Source organism: Pelodiscus sinensis, chromosome 3, assembly GCF_052426305.1.
Source record: "Pelodiscus sinensis isolate ZL-2025 chromosome 3, ASM5242630v1, whole genome shotgun sequence".
NCBI lineage: Eukaryota > Metazoa > Chordata > Testudines > Trionychidae > Pelodiscus > Pelodiscus sinensis.
Window position 1 is genome coordinate 7,325,767 of NC_143054.1, and position 16,241 is coordinate 7,342,007.

The window sequence follows — 16,241 nt, forward strand, 5'->3', positions numbered from 1 at the left end:
AAGACTACAACTCCCAGGAGACAAAGCGGGCCAGGAATGGGACCCCCCATTCATAACATTGCCCCTACGGGCAATAAGGGTTCAACTTATGACATCCTGACTTACGACGGTTCTCCAGGAACCAATTAGGTCATAAGTGCAAGGGTGGCCTGTAAATAGTTGATTCTCTGTAACTTGATCATGTAGTCCTATTGTAGGAGTGAGTGAGTGTTATTGAGGCCTGGGATGTTTGGGAGATCAGACTTAGATGGTCATGGTAGTCCCTTCTGGTTTCAGTGAGTCTATAACTCTGTCACTTTGCAGCTGACTCAGCAAGCAGGCAGTACCTACCCTCAGAGCACCTGTCTCATGGAAAAGCAAGCCGCAGATCGCTGTTCGTCATAGTGTGGAAGCTTGTCTGCAAGATATTTTTCTTCTATTGTCTCTTCTTCAGCTACCCCCCCTGTAAAAGGGTGGCGACTCCTGCTTCACCGGGGTGTTAGCGTCTTCACGCAGCTTGGCGGACATCCCGTGGCTCAGTATTTAAGCAGCTTGGTTGCAATACTAAAAATAAAGTCCAAGGAAAATGCTTTTACACAAACATCCCAAAGAATTAACATGGCCGAGGGGAAATTTACTCAGAGTTGTGTAGTGGGAACAGAAAGCAAGAGCAGTGGGCAACCCCGTGGCTTTGGGAGGCAAGCCTCTCCAGCCCCACCCCTTGCATCCGAGGTCCTTCTATGCCCACTGGAGCCTAGTTTCCCCCTGCCCATGGCTGCTGCTGACACATGTTCAGTGCCCCCCCCCCCCACCCACACATGCAATGTGGCTGCTGGCCCTAGCCCCCTGCCTAGGGATGTTAAATTTCGATTAATTAACTAATTGAATAGTCGGTGGGATTTCTATCGACTATTCGATTAGTCTATAAGGGCACCTCTGCCCTTGAACTGTAGCAAGAGCCCTGCATGGCTCTTGCGACAGTTCAAAAGTGGAAGCCCCGCACTCCCTGCAGCGCCCCAGTCTTTGAAATGCGCAAGAGCCCCAACCAGGGAGTCCGGTTCAAAAGTCCCTGCTTTTGAAATGTACAAGAGTCCCACAGGGAGTGCGGGGCTAGTGGGGGCCTCTTTTTAGCTGGCTCTCCCCCAGCACCTGCTCTCCCCTCCCCCCGCCACCTCTCTCTGATAGAGGCAGCAAGGGGGAAAGCGACTAGTTGCATCACTAGTTAACTGTCCAATAGACTTTTGCTTACCGGGTAGTCGACTAGTTGCTTACATCCCTGTCCCTGCCCCCAGATGAGCTGGCGGGTGGCCCCGGAGAGCCGGTGGGCTGTGCAGCCCCAGGCTGAATCCCTAACCAGGAAGTTCTCCCACCATGCAACCAAGCCGCCAGCCCCAGCACTGGGTGGCCAGAGTAGCCCCAGTGCTAGGATGTCAGGTGGCACAGCGCAGTCCCCAGACTGCCTGCCCCAGCTTCTGACACCACAAGAGCAGGCTTGGGAGTGGGTGTGGGGGACTCCGTTGGAACACAGGTGGGGCCTGGGGAGGCAGTTTGGGAAGTCGGTGCCTTCTGCTGCCTGTGATACCGGCCACCCATGACAGAAGGGTTGATAACTGGACTGATTCAGTCTCTAAGCAGTAATGTGGTTAATTCCTGGATAGGTAAAGAGCCAGTTCCCAAGTGCCACGTTTTCCAGGCAAGGACAAGTTTAGAAACAAAGATGTTTAAGGGTCGGTTGTTTCTTTAGTCCGGGCCAGGCATTTTCTGTCCCTGTCAGCCAGCCTGACTACCAGTGATTCCATAAAGCACTGAGAAGGGTTTGTCTGTTTGTCCTCTCTTGCCCCTCATTTGATGACTGATGCCTGCATCTGCGTACAATTAGAGATAAGGTGTGGGTGGCTGTTATTACTCTCCTGACATGCTGTCCTTCTGTTGGATGTTATTGAACAGCCAGTGTTATTCCAGGGCAGCCGGCTTATCCGGGAGTTGCTCGCCACAGGATCTAATTAAGGAAGAAAAGAGGAAGGAGGCAGAAGAGCCTGTTTAAGAACAATCGCATTCTAAAGCCTCCCCTTTAATGAGGAAATTGAATTTGTGACTGCAGGGCCCACTTGTACATTTTGGAGCCAAGTGAAGACTGAGCATGCTGTGTTTCAGGGCTCTTCAGCCATCTGTCATAATGTTTGCAGCTGCAGCTCGGCCTCTCAAGAGCGCCTCGCCTGTGCTTTGTGTTAAACTTGTCCTCGAGCTCTTGATACTCAGGAACATTAAATGGTTATTCTAATTGTACCGCTCCGTCTCTACTTACAATCATCCCTCTTCACGGGAAGAAGGGGAGGTGTGTGGCTCAGTTCGGCTCTTTTACCCAAGTTCCTACACACCTGTCCTCAAAAGCAGAGCATAGTCTTTCTAGAATGCTATGGACTCATGCCCCACAGCCCAGACATGGTAGCAGCCTTGATGGGCCAGTGGCAAGGATTTACCCCAAGGAGTTTAGGCACCTGACTTCCACTGATTTTTGACTTTCTGTACATTGGGCACATTTCTCTCAGGCCCCATTGAAAATTCTGGTCTCTCTGCCTTTGCTTCAGATTGTAAGAGAGTAGGTGAGCTTGTTCCAGTAAATGATCTATCTGTCTGGTTTATCACTTAGCCCCAAAGGGACTAGGTCATCCCCAGGCAGAGGTTGTCTGCAGACTAGCCAAATTCCAAAGATTTTGTGAGGGGCAGGAGGCAGGAATTCTGGTCACTATACTGGGACTGATGAAGGTCTCTGCCCCTCATGTCTGCAGCCTTCCTTCTGTTGCTGCCGAGCATAGTACAATTGGGAGTGTTGTTCACATAACTGATGGTGTCACACTGAAACGTCATTGTTCAAATGTCTCCAGAACCCTTCAGCAAAACAGGACTGCTCTGATTAACTTTGCTGAACTCTACTTGAACTACTCCAGTCTGGCACAATCTGGTCTGGCAACATCCAAGGTTTTGAGTGAGCCGAGTGTCCACTTATCACAGGTGTGGCCAAGTTTCCCGTGGTCCCAAAAAGTTTGTTTACAGCCACCAGTCCTGGCTCTCTGTGTTATTTAGCTCTAAATTACCCCAAATGTTTTCTAAGAGCCCAGTCAGCAGTGGAAGTGTTGGTAATGCTGCTAGACAATACTGACCTCCCGTGGTCTGGCAAATTCTCTGGTTCAGCACTAGTCAGGTTACGGACTAGAGAGGTTCAACCTGTACTACATGTCTCAATGGTGAAAATCATTTGTCTGCATATCTCTGGTTTCCAGGGCCTGATCTCTTGCACTGATTAGTTTTGCCTCTCTGTTTTGTTGCAGGAGTCGGCACCAGGAATTATTACAGGAAGATTGGTTATGAGCTGGAAGGACCATATATGATGAAAAGGCTGGACTAATGCCCTTAACCAGAGGCATTGAAACCCATCTTCATACCAGCCCAGCTGCTGGAAACACAGCAGAAAAGATCCCAACTAACCCTGGCAAGAAAGCTCCGGGGGGAAGATTGCAAGTTTAAACCAGAGATCTGCTTGTTGCTAAGTATTTGTTCTGCTGGAGTCCCGTACCACAAATTGAAATCTTTCCCAGGAGGGTCTCTCCTGAAAGGGCCTCCAGGGGATCTCATGAGAGAACCACACATCTCATTAGCTGACGCGGTACTGCTGGAGTTGGTGTACTTGTGCAGTGAAACAAGCAGAGCTGCACTGCTTTGCTGATGGAATAGTCTCGTTTTAGGGGGCCCAGTTGAACATCTTGCTCCCTTTCTATCTGCACTTCCATTATAATGTCATTAGCGTGATGGTTAAAACTTGGTCATGGCAGGCTTGCAGGCAGTTGAAATTGGGCTTGCATTAGTGTGGGCATCTCTTTTTAAGCTAGGCTGCCTGTCTTCTGATCCTGAGTAACAAGAGTGAATTATTTTGGGGTAGCTCTATGTGGGTGGGATGGGAGGATTTGTGAACAGTTTGGATAGTCTAAAAATGTTGTGCACAATACAGAGCCTAAATTTAACAACAGTCTTATTCCCCTTCCCAGAAGAGTCCGAATAATTATCCAATGTAAGGCCAAGCTGCAAACCTCAGTGTGTAAAGGCTGCGTGTTCAGCTCATGTATTCACCATCGCCCAGTCCCCTCTTTTGGGGAATCCCGGGGTAGAGCAGGCTGCTGAATGCTCTTGGTGACAGTGGCGTAGGCAGACTGGGATGGGGGGAGAGAGGGAGGGCGGTTAGGGTGAGGAGGCAAGGACAGGAACAATCAGGGCCACCTCTCCCCACTTCCAGTGCCCTGGGGGGCGAGGAAAGGTAAAAGGTGGACCCCTTCCTGCACTGTTCCCCTGCCTGGCACTCTCCTGGAGGAAGGGGTAGGGCATTAGGGCATGCCCAGCTCCATCAGCAGAGAGAGGGTCAGGCCACAGGGGCTTGGTCCAATCTGCCCACCCAGTGCTCCTGCCAGAGGGTGGGGTTGGGCTGCGGGGAGTTGGCCCAATCTGCCCGCTCGGCACTCCTGCAGAGAGCAGGGTCAGGCCACAGGTGCTTGCCACGATCCAGCTGGGGTGTGGGGTCAGGGGCTTACAAGCTGCCATACTCAAATGCCACTCCCGGGCAAGAGCAGGAGGAGCAGAACAAGTCCCCCACCAGGCTCCATACCAAGCCCCATGCCCTGATCCCAGATTCCAGCCCTGACTCCCGTGGCCTGACCCCTACCCTGCTCCCTGGCAAGAATGTCAGACCAACTAAGCAGGGCAAGCAGTATAGCAGGAGTAAAGCTGGGATTGGGGGGATGGGTCTGGATGATAAGTGGATGGGCCACGGCCCACTCAGGCCCACCTGTGGCTACATCACAGCTTGGTGGTCCAATATTCAGGCACTCAGAAGTATATTTTTAGATGCATAAAGCTAGATTTTAGCTGTTGGACTCATTAAAGTCAGTGGAAGCCATGCAGCAAAAATGGAATGGATTGCATTAGAATGCATCTCTGCATGCTAGAGAGGAGCAGCTTGGACTCTTTTATAGACTTTCAGACTGAAATGGGGTTGAAATGAAGGGAAGCCACGTGTATTGAGCTCAGCATTTTACACCTGATAAGTGAATCTGCCCCAAGTCTTCTGGAAATTGCCCTGTAATAGCTGCCCATAGACACGTGCCATTCACTTGGAGAGAGTTTCTGCAGTTGCGTTTCAATGCTGTTCAGTAAGCATGACTGCCACTGCGATCTATTGCCGCTTCAAAACATTGGCTTCTGGGGTCAGGGGTTGAAGCTGCTCTGACGTTTGCTGTCGCACACCAAACCCAGGAAGGGGAGAAATATGGGCAGGCTGTAGACCTGCCTCCTTTCTGGAGAGAATCTTAACAGAATGTGCCAAGAATCCTGACAAACTTTTTATTATTAAAGTGTGAACTTCTGAATGGTGTCCTGCGTTTTAATAGTTCAGTGACTAAACTGCACCCAGACCAGCTTAACTCAGAGGTAGGAAAATACTATGCCATTTTTACTTTCTAATGGTATATACAAACAGCCTGCTTTTCCGAGAAGAAAAGGGTGTTTGGAAGGGTATTTCTGCTGGAGGGGTTTGTTGTTTTGGTTTGGTTTTTTTTTACAGGTCTTTCTTGCGAGACTAAATGGAGAACTGGTAGAAATCTGACATCATAAATACAGATGAAATCAAACCTCGTTAGTTAAGGAAAGATTATTTTTATTCAGATAATTTAAAATTCTCTTTGAGGGATAGCTTGTTTTATCATCACCTGCTTAGCTTACATGATTGAGATACACTTGGAATAAAAATAAAACTCTTGCTTTACGATTCAATAACTCCCCCTGTTATCCTTTAAATAAGAGCTGAGAGGTTCTGGAATGGCCTTCCAAGGGAAGTGGTGGGGGCAAAAGATCTATCTGGCTTCAAGATTAAACTAGATGGGTTTATGAAGGGGATGGTTTGATGAGATAACATGATCTTGGTAACTAATTGACCATTCATTATCAGTGGGAAATAGGTCAATGGAGGGATGATAGGAGTTACTATAGAGAACTTTCTGGGTGTCTGGCTGAGTCTTGCCCACATGCTCAGGGTTTAGCTGATCGCCATGTTTGGGGTCAGGAAGGAATTTTCCTCCAGGGTAGATTGGCAGATACCCTGGCGGTTTTTCGCCTTCCTCTGTAGCATGGGGTGCAGATCACAGCTGGAGGATTCTCTGCATCTTGGGGTCTTCAAAGTATTTGAAGGCTTCAATATCTGAGATATAGGTGAGAGGATTGTTCTAGGAGTGGGTGGGTGAGATTCTGTGGCCTGCACTGTGCAGGGGGTCAGACTAGATTATCATAATGGTCCCTTCTGACCTTAAAGTCTATGAGTTCTCAAAATGGACATTTCTGAAACCTTTAGGTCTTCCACAAAATCAGAGAAGACTGGATTTGACACTTGTGATACTTCCAAGGTTTAAAAAAACCTCTTGAGCAACTTTCTCGCTTCTTCAATAAGCATCAAAAGATAAAAAACCTACTTTCTAGTTTTCCTTTTACAGATCCGCTCTTGGTTCTCGGTCTTCTTCCTGCAGTTACTCTGCTTCTGCCAGAACCCAGTTTCGTTAGCCCCTCTTGGCCACACCCTGATGACATAGGACCCTAGAGCCAGTGTTGCTATGGAGTCCTCTACAGTCTGCATTCCAAAAAATATCAACTCTTTGCAGTCCACTGGTGTTAACAGTAGCGTCCTGTGCACGTTCCATGTTGAGTAATCCATTTGTGCTGGGCTGAATTCCCCTGGCAGTTTCAACTGGACAAAGTTTTCTTCATTTCTTGGCCTAAATCCTTGTATGACATTGCTGTGAACACACAGCTGCCACATTGCCCCCTAGAGGGAGCTGCCCTTCACTGATGGGTAATGATTCCTTAGCTCTGTTTTTAAAAGTATATGGCAGGGCTACCCAACGTTGGAAGCCCTGGGGGCCACAGTGATACAGCACATGCCAAGGGCAGCAACTTAAGTGTGGTTGCATATACATGCAAATATATATGCAAGTATATGCAAATAGCTTCTTTCACACTGACGGGCATGAATACAAAGATTAAGGCAAGACTACACAACACGTAGGCCCCATTTAAGTTAGTTCTGCTGATATTAATAAAATACAATATTTACCCGATTTTCACCCATATGATAGTACTTTTAATGAGCAATGACAGTCCAGGAATTTGACTTCTAAAACACATATCAACAGAAGACCATTCTATTGACTAGCTTTTTGTTTTGGCTCCCACCTGCAGGTCTCGTGTTGAGCCCTACATAAATCCAAACACACTGCGGGTCGCAAACAAACGGACCGCAGGCTGCATGTTGAGTAGCCCTGGTATATGGGAACCTGTACATTGGAGTGCCTTTTGTAAATATGTCATCTCGATTCTGTTAGGTCTCTATTCCACGCTCGTCCTCACTGTATCTGAGCACCTTTCTGTAGTAACTATTGAGTGGTCACATGGTGTTTGTTCTCCAGAGGGGGAAATGTGTGCAGCAGAATATCTTGATTGTCAGGGGTTTCGTTATTAAATAAATATACCAGTTGCTGTGTATTTATGTTAAAGTCATAGAAATGCCCCTTGCAGCGGGAAAAGTGATGACATTTGTGATGGTCCTTAATTCCTGGGTAAGTTGATTCCACAGTCTCAGACCACCCCTGGAGAAAGTGTCAGAGGAACAAAGTTATCAATCATGGTCTTTGCCACGGACCCTTGGATAGTCTTTTAGGTATCCTGGAGCCAGGTCATGGAGCGCTTGGAAGATAATGCCCAGGATCTTGAACTTCATACAGATTCTGTGGGAAGTAAAAGACAGGTGTGTTGTGTTCTCAGTAATCCAGGTGGCTGAGGACACATGCTGCAGTTTTTTTGTACTACTTGGAGTTTCCTAAGTGCTATATGTTTCATTGCTGTAGTCTAGGTGAGAAGTGATGAAGGCAGGAATAACTGATGCCAAGTTTTCTTCTGCCAAGATGACATGAAGTCTCCTAGCCAACTGGAGATGGCAGAAAGCATTGCTTGCAGTTCTTGTGATGTGAGAGCTTAGCATCCATGAGGAATCAAAGAATATTTCTAAACTCTAGACTAAATTGACCAGTTGTGGGTGTGAAACTTCAACCAAGGGAGATTGCACAGCCCTCTGAATACTTTCCTGTGATCATCGGGTGTACCAAGTATTCTAGGGCAATGAGATAAGCTAGCACGGAGTTTGCAGTGTCGTCCAACTAGGTCTTGGTGATACAAGCTAATATTGGGCACTTCATCGCTGATAAAGTCATGTATTGTCCGTTGCTTGTTAGTGGCAGATCTAGTGTTGATCAGCCTCAAGCAGGTTTCTTTTTCCAGCTTTTTGTTGAATGACATGAAGCTCCCTATTTGAACTGTGACAGCAGAAGTAGTAGATTTGGCATGGAATGTTCCAAGAGGAGGGCTTTGCCAGATGTCCTGGGCATGTATGTTCCAAGGGCATCTGCTTTACCCAATATCCGAAGAAAGTCAGGTCTGTTGGGTATCTTTCAGTGCTATAACCTCTCAGGAAGGAGTGGAGGTGGAGCACTGTGTTCCTTGAATAGTGGTAGGTTTGCTGCAAACACAGTGGCACAACAATCCAGGAATTAGTAGTAAATGACCATAATATTAAGGCTGCGCTCAGCTCAGCTGAGCTTCAGCCATCCATTTCTTTGGCATACGCTATGGCTGTGTCTATACTGGCAGCTTCTTGCGCAAGAACATCTGCCCTGTGTGAGCTGTGCTTTTGCGCAAGAAAGCTCTGATGGCCGTTTTAGCCATAGGGATTTCTTGCGCAAAAAATCCCTGCCGAGCGTCCACACTGCCCTCTTGCGTAAGAGCTCCTGTGCAAGAGTTCTTATACCTGTTAAAAAAGAGTTCAGCTCTTGCGCAAGAAGCCCTCTCTTACCACGCTGTACTGTAAATATTCTTGCGCAAGAGCGGGTGGGCAGTATGGACGCTTTCTGAAAGAACAGCCGTTCTTGCTCAATAACCCGCCACTGTAGACATAGCCTATCTGTGTTGTCATGATGCCCCTTGCTGCTGTTACCTGGTTTGGGAGGCAGGTAGAGAGGAGAGAGGGAAAAGAGCAAGCCCTTCCCTTTAGTCTTGGTTGAAGACTTCTATAGACTCATCCACCTCCTGGCCAGCGGGTGAATAAGTATGGAGAAGCGGGGCTGGGGCTTCTTCCACGTGAAGGAACAGAGCACTTCAGCAGCCCCCTTCCCTGTGGCGATGACGCAACTAAGGAAGGAGTGGGGGGAGGAATCAGAACCTCGCTTTCACCTTTGGAAGCTGAAAGAAATGTTCTGCAAAGTAAAAAGCAGCCAAAGGTCCCTGCTGCCGTTTGCACAAGGGGCTGGCCGTGTGCTGGGCTGGGGAAGGAGGAGGCTTGCAGGGGAGCAAAAATGCAGTGCCTTTGGGGGCTCCCAGGTTGTCAAGTGTCCAGGTTGTTCCTGGTTGTCAAGTGTCCATTTTTTTTACCAGAATGCCCAGTTGAAAAGGGACACTGGCACTGCTAGCCAGGCTAATCCCTACCTGGTCGGGCTCCACACTGTGCCCCAGAAGCAAGCAGCAGGTCCGTCTCTTGGGCAGGGGCACCAGCTCTGCACTTCCATTGGCTGGGAATCATGGTCAATGGGAACTTTAGAGGCAGTGCCTGTGGGCAAGAGCAGCACGCAAAGCCTCCTTCCCCCTCATCTATGAGCCAGACTTTGTGGCTACTTCCGGAACACAGCGCCGAGCCAGGACAGGCAGAGAGTCTGCCTTAGCCCTGCTTGCCTCTGACGAGGAGCTGTCCAAGGTAAGCGCCTGCCGCAGCCTTGGGCGCTTCCCCACCCCTCAATCTGGAGCCCCCTCCTGCACCTCAAACCCCTGTCCAAGCTCAGTGAAAGGGAGGAGGATGGGGGAGAGTGAGCCAAGGAATATAGTGAAGGGGCGGGGTTAGGTTTGTGCAAGTAGAAAGTTGCTAACCCAAGCCACCGCCAGACTCCACTGCTGCTGCTGAAGGGTGGGAAGAGAATGCAATCTGGGTGACTCAGTAGTGACGCTGCCAACTTTTTGTACAGCTTCCAGTGATGCTCAGCAGTCTGCCTTAATTACACAGTTTTAGTGTCTTCATCTAAGGAACGTATCCACTGACCCTGCCCCCTACGCTGTCCCAATAGCTTGGCCCTGATGCCGGAGGATTTCTGTCCTTTCCAAGCCGCTGTTTTACAAGTAGTATTTACACTGTGGTTCCAAATCTGGATATTCGGGATGTTACCCACAGAGGGGCCCTGACCTTAAGCCAGCCTTTTGGGGGAGCTCACATTGCTAATAGAAATACCCCCAGGGATCAGGGGCAGATACTTCTTCAACTGTCACTTCCACTCTTTGACCTGTCAGCAGCTGCACCCTGCAGGCTGCCACGGCCAAGACTTCAAACCACAACCCTCATGGACCATACTTGCAACTAGCCGCCCTCCCCAAGGGCTATACAGACCTTTTCTGCACTAAGGAATGCCGAGTTGGCTCCATTGGAAGCGGCTGTCTCTATTCGATAGCACATTGCAGAGGGGCTACCTTCCTTTATGGTCATTACAAGAATCTTTTTAGTGGCTATGCAGGTTCCCCCCTTGCTGGATGGTCTCTTCAGATTTGACCTTTCTATCTTTTCAGTCAGTTACTAAATTGCACATAACTTCTTAGCCCATTTCTCTCTCGTGTAATATCCTGTGCTTTTGGTCTCAGCCTTTTGCTGAAGAAAGGGTTATAGTGCGGAGGGAAAATAAATAGGGAGGCCTCAACCCATGCCATCAATAAGGCAGCGGACTGTAGAGAGAGCACTTCCTGCTCCACCAAATGTCAAGGCTGCTGTTCAGTTAGAGGCACTGGAGTGTGAGGTCTCATTTTAGTAAGGGCAAAGGTGACTCTCTTTTCACTTTCCCTCTCCTTTTCCTTGATGGGTTTTAACCTGTGGAAAAATTAAAGTCCAGACAAGCGAGGTTTTTCTCGGCTTTGCCATTGTTTTCAGTTTGCTGTCTTTTTCTTCTCGAGAGAAAAAGTAACCTTGGCATAGAAATTATTCAGGGTACAAACACTCCATCATGGAAGATGTTTTTAGCAGTGATTTAGGTCGGGCAATTTGTTTTAGTTTTGTCCCCCAGTCGGTCTCCTTTTTTGCTACCCTGATGTGAAGACTTTCTCCAGGCTGAGAATTTCTTTCACTTGGGGGTGATTTTTTTTTTAGTTATCCTCCAAGATCCTGAGGGGTTTTTTCTCCCCAAGACAGCATATGTTTTCATGGGCATAATTTTAGCTTAGATGTAAATGTCACCTATGCTAAAGGATGCTTAACTTCCCGCCAATCAGGTAGCTAAATGTCTAAACCCGAGGTGTCCAACCAGTTCTGAAGCAGTAGCCACTGTAGCAAACTAGCCACTTTATTCTGAATACTTTTGTGAGCCAACTAGCCACAATCAATTGGCCAAATAGCCATATGTGGACACTGTGGCTACATCTACAGTGGCATGATTTTCCGAAAATGCTTTTAACGGAAAAGTTTTCCGTTAAAAGCATTTTCGGAAAAGCGCGTCTAGATTGGCAGGATGCTTTTCCGCAAAAGCACTTTTTGCGGAAAAGCGTCCGTGGCCAATCTAGACGCGCTTTTCCGCAAAAAAGCCCCGATCGCCTTTTTCACGATCGGGGCTTTTTTGCGGAAAACAGTACTATGCTGTCTACACTGGCCCTTTTGCGCCAAAAGTCATTCGGAAAAAGACTTTTGCCCGAATGGGAGCAGCATAGTTTTTCTGAAAAAGCACTGATGATTTTACATAAGATCGTCAGTGCTTTTCCGGAAATTCAAGTGGCCAGTGTGGACAGCTGGCAAGTTTTTCCGGAAAAGCAGATGATTTTCCGGAAAAACTTGCCAGTCTAGACACAACCATGGGTCTAAGCACTAGTCACAGTCCCATAAGGAGAAATAACTGCCAGCCTGGCTCTCCCTGTGACTGACATGCCAGCCATATCCTATACTGCAGAAAGCACACGGTCAGTGTCCAGTCTGCCTCAGTCCCTTCTGTTCAGGTTTTTACACTGCAGTTGTCACCATAGCTTCTTAGGGCAAAATCCACAAAGAGGGCCTTGGGTCCCAAGTGCTTAACTTTTAGGTGCCTTGCTGCACTGGAATCAACCTCAAATTAAGCACCTGGTGGCCATATACAGTGCATGAGAAGAGTTAGGTGCCTACAGAAGGGATTTCCAGCAGGCTGAGCAGCAACTGGTTAAATTAGCCAGTAGGAAATGCTAAGGAGAAGTCTGTGGGCTAAGCCTCACACCCAGTGGTAAATTGACACCTATTAGCCACGTATTTCTGCTTGGGAGTCACAGCTGTGAGCTTGCTCTAGGAGTTAGTTCCTTAACCAGCAGCGCAGATCATGGAAACGTACGTGTGTGAGAGAGAGAGAGAGAGAGAGAGAGCGACCGACCGACCGAGTTACAGCCAATAGCCCATAGATTAGCCAACTCACCTGGGAGGAGTGCAGCCCTGTTTTCAAATTCCTGGTCCCATATCTCAAGTCTGTGCCCCAACCATCCGACTAGAGTATTCTGGGCTGGGGCTTAGCTGGTCCATGTAGTATAGATCTATGTGAAGTGCAGCAGGGATGGGAACCTGGGTCAGTGAATGCTCTAACCATTGACCTATGAAGTCAATCTCTGCCCCACTGAATATTGAATTCAAACAAAGTGGAACAGCTCCAATGGAAGAGATTGAGCATCTCGTCCCCACAACCTCCTATAAACTAGGGATTAGGACGGGGGCGACCCAGGGTCAAGTCCCAGCTCTAAATCAGGTAGAATGGGGGTGTGAAAACAAGGGTCCCATGGGATGCCCTAACATTGGCTTATGGGCATGTGCTGGCCTGGCACACATGCTTCCGTCTAGAAAATTCCTGAGCTGGTTGCCCCCCCAGTTTTTTGCGCGGGGCCCAATCCTTGAGGTGTGCTCTGAGGAATGTCAGCTTGGGCCAAAAGAAATCTGATGAGGTTCAACAAGGACAAGTGCAAAGTCCTGCACTTACGACAGAAGAATCCCAAGCACTGTTACAGTCTGGGGACCAACTGGCTAAGCAGCAATTTGGGAGAAAAGGACCTGGGGATTGCGGTGGATGAGAATTTGGATATGAGTCAACAGTGAGCCCTTGTAGCCAAGAAGGCTAATGGCATATTATGGTGCATTAGGAGGAGCATTGCCTCTAGGTCTAGGGAAGTGATTATTTCCTTTTACTTGGCACTGGTGAGGCCACATGTGGAATATTGCGTCAAATTCTGGGCCCCCCACTACAGAAGGGATGTGGACACATTGGAAAGAGTCCAGTGGAGGGCAACAAAAATGATTAGGGTGCTGACGCACATGACTTACAAGAAGAGGGTGAGGGAATTTGAATGTATTTAGTCTACAGAAGAGAAGAGTAAGGGGGGTTTGATAGCAGCCTTCAACTTCCTGAAGGGGGGTTCCAAAGAGGATGGAGAGAGGCTGTTCTCAGTAGTGACAGATGACAAAACGAGGAGCAGTGGTCTCAAGTTGCAGTGGGGGAAGTCTAGGTTGGATATTAGGAAAAACTATTTTACTAGGAGGGTGGTGAAGCACCGGGATGGGTTACCTAGGGAGGTGGTGGAAAATTATCACTAATTTTTAAGTCCCAGCTTGACAAAACCCTGGCTGGGATGATTTAGTTGAGATTGGTCCTGCTTTTAGCAGCGACTTGGACTTGATGGCCTCCTGAGGTGTTTCCCAACCCTTTGATTCTATGATCAACTCGCATAATGATAATTGCATCCCCCTGGCATATAGAGTCTGTCCACTATATGCTTGTGTTTTCCCCAGTCCTTATTCTCTTGCAGACTGAGGGTTAAATTCACTTAGGCCTGCTACACCAGAAATGTACACTGGTTAAATTGCTTTATTTCTGGTTCAATGCCCTATTTTGGCTAATGAATTGATATAAACCTGCACTAAGACATTTTTAGCCTGAAATCAGAGGCTCCAAATAGGAACTTGCACCAATTAAACTAAAATAGTTTTTTAAACCAAGTTAGAATGGTGGGGCTCGTCTACACTGGCCCCTTTTCCGGAAGGGGCATGTTAATTTCAGAGGTCGTAATAGGGAAATCCGCGGGGGATTTAAATATCCCCCGCGGCATTTAAATAAAAATGTCCGCCGCTTTTTTCCGGCTTTTAGAAAAGCCGGAAAAGAGCATCTACACTGGCCCCGATCCTCCGGAAAAAGCGCCCTACTTCAAAGTAGGAATAAGATCCTCCGGAAAAGGGCGCTTTTTCCGGAGGATCGGGGCCAGTGTAGACGCTCTTTTCCGGCTTTTCTAAAAGCCGGAAAAAAGCGGCGGACATTTTTATTTAAATCCCCCACAGATTTCCCTATTACGATCTCTGAAATTAACATGCCCCTTTCGGAAAAGGGGCCAGTGTAGACGTAGCCGTGCAGTTTACTCTTAGAGAGAAGGCTTTAGCATTCATGTTAGTGACTTGAACTCTGAAAAAACTGAGAAGCCTGTAGCCCTAATACAATTCTCATTGTCTCCTACTGCTGCTAAGTTATGGGAAATGAGTTTGACTTCTCATTTGCTTAAAACCGCAATCTGTTTTTAAAATTGTATCTGTTCCTGCTGTAAAAAAATCTGTATATGAGCTCTATGGAAGCACATATAGCCATTCCCTCAACTAGCCTCATGTGGGGTTTGCTGGTGGCATGGGGGCAAGTATTGAACTACAGCACAAATGCAGGGGCCTGTATGCTGGCAAATGGGCACTGGTGTAAAGAGACTACAGCCTGCAGATTAACATAATTTTTAAATGGAAAGAACATTCAATTTAAGTCCTCAACTCGTACAGCTCTTTCAAAGGAGCAGCAGTTGCCACATTGAACTTGAAAAAGCCTTGGAGAAATCAATTAGCAGCAAGAAGGCTCTTGAAAGAATAACAGGGATTGACAGAAAGATAGTGGAAATGTAAGAGCTTGTTAACATCGTTTTAAAGCGCTACCCCATTCATCACAATACTGCAGCATTCTAATGTTCGTGAGCAGCATGCTCCCAGGAACATCTGCACTGTGCTTAGCCAATGGATAGTGCATCTATACTGAGTCTCACCCACCATGGAACTCCCAGCCTCTTATAGAGTGGAATACAATAGTTACAGGATATAGTAACGCTATGGCAAAAGTTTAGGACAGGGAGGGAAGAACAGCAGAGCCAGTTTAGTCTGCGCCAGCCGATGAGGGAGGCTGAATGTAGTTAGCGAAGAACTCTGGACCTATCATAGAATACTAGGACTAGGATGCCCTATGGTGTTTTCAAAGACCATCCAAGATAAGAATTTGTTTTACATCTCATTTCAACTGCTGGTACTGTGTGAGAGCATTGTGTCCTGTAGCATCGCTGCTTCAAATGAACAGTGCCCCATCTACTGAATTTTCCTCTAGCACTTGGCTAGACCCGTTTCACATGCAGAGGACAGGAAATTATATTCCTTATCTAATCTGGCAAACCCTTGCCCCTCTCAACACTTCAGCCTGAAGAAATTCTGGAGCTTCTCTTAGCTCTTGAGGAAAAAGTTCTTTGGTGAGTGACCTGAGCTGAACAGGCTCTAATGCTTTATGACACATTCTAGCAGTAGCTGCTAAAGGACTTGAAAGCCATAGGCTGGAGCCATGAAGTAAGTTGCCAAACTTTTCATCTCACCTGTTCCAAAACTTGGGTACAACTCAGACAGACAGACCTGCTCCCATTAGCTCAACCTTGAGACCCCACTGAGACAAGACACTGAATTCCTCCTGGATCTATCTTCAAACAATGTACGTTTTAAAACTGTTTGCTACAAATGCTGACAACACCTTGGAAACAGGCATCCAGAAAGCTTCCATTATTCTATAATAAGTTGCCCCTTTGAGTCTAGTTACAACTATTTCCTGGCAATTGTAGGTCTCAGGTCCTGCAGGGTATCTGAAGGAATTAGAAGCAGACCCCTTGTCTTCCCCATCCCTGTTCCTTTTTGTCTTCTGGATGATGAAATGAGGGAATTTACACTAAAATGCACTGATGGTGAACATGTTGCTGGGATTAGTTTTCAAAAAACAAGCAATAGCAAAAGGTGGAATTACATTGATTGAATTTTCCTAGAAGGGAGGAGCTAGTAAAGACCTTTTCACACCATCTTACCCCTCTGCATGTATAGT

General features: G+C 47.4%; 1 protein-coding gene across 1 annotated transcript in view; it reads left to right on the forward strand.

Moving 5' to 3' along the window:
- ELP3 (elongator acetyltransferase complex subunit 3) overlaps positions 1–5,393 on the forward strand; it is a 152,598-nt gene extending 147,205 nt beyond the window's left edge. The window contains exon 15 of the mRNA XM_075923284.2: positions 3,309–5,393. Coding sequence (XP_075779399.1) covers positions 3,309–3,385 — 77 coding nt within the window. The 3' untranslated portion in view covers positions 3,386–5,393. The remainder of the gene's footprint in view (positions 1–3,308) is intronic.
- The last annotated feature ends 10,848 nt before the right edge of the window (positions 5,394–16,241 follow it).